We start from the raw sequence: 5,556 nt of genomic DNA on the forward strand, positions 1-5,556 counted from the left end.
CCCGCCACAACGCCCGGCTATTTTTTGGTTGCAGCCATTATTGTTGTTTGGCGGGCCGGGCTGGGGATTCGAACCCGCCACCTTAGGTGTGTGCGGCTGGCGCCTTAGCCACTTGAGCCACAGGCGCCGAGCTGAGTGAAAATTATCTTATCAAGATAATTAGAAGGTGCTTCCAGCTCAGAGCTAACCAAGCCTTCTTCCTGCTGGTGAATAGACACAGCATGGTAAGCATCTCCATGTCCATCTAGGAGGTGTATGAGTGCAAGAAGGATGAAGATGGGCTCCTGTATATGATGTGTGCCTCCCAGGAGACATTTGGGATGAAGCTGGCAGTGTAAGACCAGAAAAATAAATGGATTCTAGAACTTTCTATACCCTTACCTGGGGAAAAAGGGATGTTACCAACTGAAATTGATAAGTTCACCTAACAACAAATCATCAAAACAGTAGTTTCCCCACCTCCTAGAGTTTTAGGAAGTTGTTTTTGTATTTGAAACAGAAAAACTGAGCTCCAAATGAACACATTCAGCTTCAGAAAACTATGTCACTTAACCTAGTCTACCTTGTTTTCAACTCTTAGAAGTTTATCTTTTTTTTTTTTTAATTGCCCTCAGTAGAGTGCCGTGGCCTCACACAGCTCACAACAACCTCCAACTCCTGGGCTTAGGCGATTCTCTTGCCTCAGCCTCCCGGGTAGCTAGGACTACAGGTGCCCACCACAATGCCCAGCTATTTTTTTGTTGCAGTTTGGCTGGGGCCAGGTTTGAACCTGCCACCCTTGGTACTTGGATGGGGCCAGCGCCCTACCCACTGATCCACAGGTGCCACCCAAATCTTAGAAGTTTAAAAATAAAATACTTTGCATTCTGAAAAATAAAGTAACACATGTATATAGTGAAATTTTCAGTAGTCCTCCCATGAAAGTCAATACACTCCTTATTGCCAGTTCCTCAGTTTCTCTGAGGCACTTAGCTAACCAATTTCTTGTGTTAGCCTTTTGGACAGTCTGTGAATATTCAAGTACAGAATATGGGTATTTGTCCATTCCCCTTAATTTTTTACCTAGGTCATAGCATACTATACAAACGGTTCTGCATCTTTCTTTTTATGTGTCTGCTTATTTTGTCTTCCAAACTTTTGTTCTAATAAAATTTCCTACTTTCTTTTTGAGTCAATTTTGACCATTTTTCTAAGAAACTATTTCCTTGATATTTTCCATTTATTTTTATAGAGTTGTACATTATATTGTCCTGAAACACAGAACAGTCAACAATAGTGCTCATACCTACTGGCTTAAATATTTTTTTTTTCTTTTTGGAACAGAGTCTCACTCTGTCCACCTGGGTGGACTGCTGTGGCATCATCATAGCTGACAGCAACCTCAGTCTCCTAGGCTCAAGTGATCTTCTTGCCTCACACTCCAGGGTAGTTGGGACTACAGATACCTGCAACAAGGCCAGCCAGTTTTTCTATTTTTAGTAGACCAGCCGATCTTGCTTTTGCTCAGGCTGGTCTGGACTGAGCTCAAGCAATCTATCCGCCTTAACCTTCCAGAGTGCTAGGATTACAGACGTGAATCCCTGTGCCCATTCTTGCTTAAATATTTAACACATCACCAAAAACATCCTGAAACTTGTGGTGAACAGGCGAAGATGAGGTTAAGAAAAGTTGGGGGCTGGTGGTTAGAAAGTGGAATCTAATTTTGGAGGTTGGCAAGGAAATAGAAGTGGCTATCAGTGTCCTAGGGGAAGTGGAAGGGGCCTTGGTGATTGGATAAGTGTAGGAAATAGGGAGGGATGGGATGGCAGGACAGGTTGGGGCAGTTTTACAAGATACTCTCTTTAATTAAAAAAAATAAGGTTTCATGTCTATTGGCCTAAATTTTAATCTTAATGTCACCTTCACCAGTATTTGGATAAATACTGGAAATGTGCCTGGTTTGAAGGATACTTTAATATTTATTTATTTATTTATTTTGAGACAGAGTCTCACCTTTGTCACCCTCTGTAGAGTACTATGACGTCTTAGCTCACTGCAACCTCAAACTCTTGGGCTCAATTGATTCTCTTTCCTTAGCCTCCCAAGTAGCTGGGACTACAGGTACCTACCACAACACCTGGCTATTTTTGGAGACGGGGGTCTTCCTCTTGCTTAGGCTTGTCTCAAACATGTGAGCTCTGGGCAATCCACCCCTCTTCGCCTTCCAGAGAGGAGGCGTGAGCCACTGCCTATGTCTTTACCCTTAATATTTAAACAAAATATACAAAGACAGCAACCACCATAAAAAGCTCCATTAGTATGGACATTTTATCCTTCTGTATTCTTCATTCTTCCTCCTTAAGTTTACTAGTTCAGTACTTTCCATGATTGCTCATCCAAAAGTATAAAGCAGTTTATTTCACGCCCATTACCTATTTTTTTTTTTTCTAGTGAGAGTCTGTCTCATTTTTATCACCCTCAGTAGAATGCTGTAGCATCACAGCTCACAGCAACCTCCAACTCCTTGGGCTTAGGCAATTCTCTTGCCTCAGCCTTTTGAGTAGCTGGGACTACAGGCACCCTCCACAACGCTGTTTTTTTTGTTGCAGTTTGGCTGGGCTGGGTCGTGTTCGAACCTGCCACCCTTGGTATATGAGGCTGGCGCCCTACCCACTGAGCCACAGGCACCACCTTATCATCCCCTACTTTTTAAAATACTTCCCACCTCCAGTAGGCTTCTAGGTATCCTGAACACTGATTGCAACAACAATGTCTGTTATTACACCTGACCCCATTTTAGCCTGAGGCCAAGGTAAATGTGTCAGAAACACCAGGAAAGCCCAAGGATAAGGTAAGGAAAAGGGGTTGGGACATGCAGATTGGTTTAAGTTACGTTTACAACAGTTTACCCTTAGGAAACATTTTCAGTAACTGACCCAAATGGCTTACGAACTTTGGAAATTGTAGTAGGATTAAAAAGTTTGGCCCATTAAGCTTCTTTCTTCCCTTCTCTAAAAGGGGTGAGGGAGAAAAGTAATCCTAGAGGGTCCGTGTAGAGGCAGTAGAGAGGTTGGAAGCAGCTTGATAGTGGGGTAAGAGGCACAGGGAAGGTGCAGGGCAGGGGCTATGGTGAAAGGAGTAGTTGGCTTGGGAGGGTTGATTCTCCCTTCAGGAGCACGGAAACCTGAATTTGTTTGGTGGCCAAAGGGAGGGGTAAGGGGAGTGGGGAAGGCTTCTGCCCCTAAGTACCGTGCTTGGGGGTCCCGCACTCGGAGCCAACTCCTGAGAAATAGGTGTGTGGGGGGCGATGCTTGTGGCTCAAGGACTTGGAAGCCGGCTCCATATACCGGAGGTTGTGGGTTCAAACCCAATCCTAACCAAAACCTGAAAAAAAGAAAAAAAAAAAAAGAAATATGTAGATAAAAAAGACCAAAAAAAAAAAACCCAAAACAATAAAATAAGATATTAAGATAAAAAAAACCAAGAAACAAACAAAGAAAAAAAGAAATAGGTGCGTGGGATCGGTGGAGAAGAAGGCAGCCACGGTCAGGAGACCGAAGAAGCAATCTCAAGATCGGGTCGAGTAACAATGGAGGGAGCGTATCTAGCGGGACCCATAGCGCCAAAGAAAAGAGGTGACCCAGGGCTCTCCCCGACGCATGGAAGACGAAGGAACGCGGAGGGCGGGTCCGCCAGCCATCGCCAGGCACGACTCAGTGATGCGGCCACTGCGTGATGACGCACTGACTGGCCGCGGCTTCCACGTCTTAGGATCCGCAAAGGCCTGTGGGAGCGACGCGAGAGACGGAGGGCCAAGATGGCGGAAGCGGCAGAGTCTCCAGGAAACGCGGGGACAGCATCACCCAGGCCCCTGGTGAGCTTGGGATCTGCAACAAAAGGGACCGAGGGTGAGGTAGAATGCCCCCTAAAGAAGTCAGGGGACAGGCTTTTTACCTGAGAGAGCTGGAGCCTCTTCCGTTTGGGAGTCCCTTCCTGTACCCCACTGAGAACCAGTCCCAACACTGCACCTGTTCTTTGGGCTAATCGCTTTGCCCCCGCCTTCCTTGTTCCTTTTACGCCCTCCTGTGATACTCCCATTCTCTTTCCTTTCCTGTGCTCTTAAGGCTCATCCTCGTTTCCCACGCTCTGTTAAATGGAGAACTTAAAGATTCCCTAAGTATCTTTTTCCCACTGTCCTCTCATTATATCAAAACCTATTACCAGCCTTTGTTGGAGTAGCAGCATTCTGAGAGTAATGAGATACTGCTTCCCATGCATGGGACATCAAGGCGTTACTGCTTATATCTTGAATCTTTTTTTCTTATGGAGACAATTTCTCTGTTGCCCTTGGTAGAGTGCAGTCACAGCTCAAAACAATCTCAAACTCTTGGGCTCAAGCTATTCTCTTGCCTCAGACTCCTGCATAGTTGGGACAATAGGCACCGGCTACAATGCCTGGCTTTTTTTTTTTTTTTTTTTTTTTGAGACGAGGTCTTCCTCTGGCTCAGGCTGGTCTTGAACCTGTGAGCTCAAGCAATCTACCCTCCTCGGCCTCCCAGAGTGCTAGGATAACAGGCTTGAGCCACCAGGCCTGGCTATATCTTGAGTCTTAATGTGTTCATTTACCCCAGTGGGCTGGGTTTAATCTTCTTCTTCCTGTCCATAACTTCCTGGCATCCTTTTCCCCAAACTCTCATATTCCTGTCTATACAGGGGATAGAATTTTTATTGCAAGTACAATCCCTAAGTGTGGACAAGTATTTAAGAACACAAGTTTTGAAATTAAATTTAACCTTGGCTGGGATCCACCACTCTGCTGCTTGTATAAATTTGGGCAAGTCATTTCTTGGAGGGAGAGTCTTCATCTGTAAAGTGTAGATAATAAAAATGTCTGGTGCTGTTGTGCTCATAGTTCAGCAGGTAGGGCGCTGGCCACATACACACAGGCTAGTGGGTTCGAATCTGGCCCAGGCCAGCTAAGCAATGACAACTACAACAAAAAAATAGCCCGGCTTGTTGGCAGGCTCCTGTATGCCCAGATACTTGGGAGGCTGAGGCAAAATAATTGCTTAAAGCCAAGAGTTTGAGGTTGCTGTGAGCTATGAGGTCACAGCACTCTACCGAGGGCAACATAGTGAGACTCTCTCTCAAAAAAAAGTCTGCCTCAGAATTTTTATGTAAGGTGGGCAGTACCTGTGGCTCAGTGGGTAGGGCACAGGCCCCATATACTGAGGGTGGTGGGTTCGAACCCGGCCCCACCAAACTGCAACAAAAAATAGCTGAGTGTTGTGGCAGGCGCCTGTAGTCCCACCTACTCAGGAGGCTGAGGCAAGAGAATTGTCTAAGACCAGGAGTTGGAGGTTGCTGTGAGCTGTGACACCACAGTGCTCTACTGAGGGCAATTAAGTTAGAGTCTGTCTCTAAAAAACAAACAAACAAAAAAACCCTGTAAGGTGTCTAATACAATCAGTGCCTGAACTGCCCCAGTGTTCCTCTTACCAATGTGTTTAGTTATGTAGTAGTTCCGTAAGTGGTACTTGCCTTTCTTCTGTTTTTTTTTTTTTTTTTTTTTTTTTT

General features: G+C 45.3%; 1 protein-coding gene across 2 annotated transcripts in view; it reads left to right on the forward strand.

Annotated features, from left to right (window-relative positions):
- Positions 1-3,749: 3,749 nt before the first annotated feature.
- YIPF6 (Yip1 domain family member 6) overlaps positions 3,750-5,556 on the forward strand; it is a 47,516-nt gene continuing 45,709 nt past the window's right edge. Inside the window, exon 1 of one of the 2 annotated variants that reach the window (XM_003802233.2) lies at positions 3,750-3,853. In XM_003802233.2, the coding sequence (XP_003802281.1) occupies positions 3,797-3,853 (57 nt within the window). In that variant the 5' untranslated portion in view covers positions 3,750-3,796. The remainder of the gene's footprint in view (positions 3,854-5,556) is intronic. The other variant, XM_023508299.1, reaches the window with a different exon arrangement.

This window comes from Otolemur garnettii, unplaced genomic scaffold (genome assembly GCF_000181295.1).
Source record: "Otolemur garnettii isolate 467f Iridium unplaced genomic scaffold, OtoGar3 scaffold00241, whole genome shotgun sequence".
NCBI lineage: Eukaryota > Metazoa > Chordata > Mammalia > Primates > Galagidae > Otolemur > Otolemur garnettii.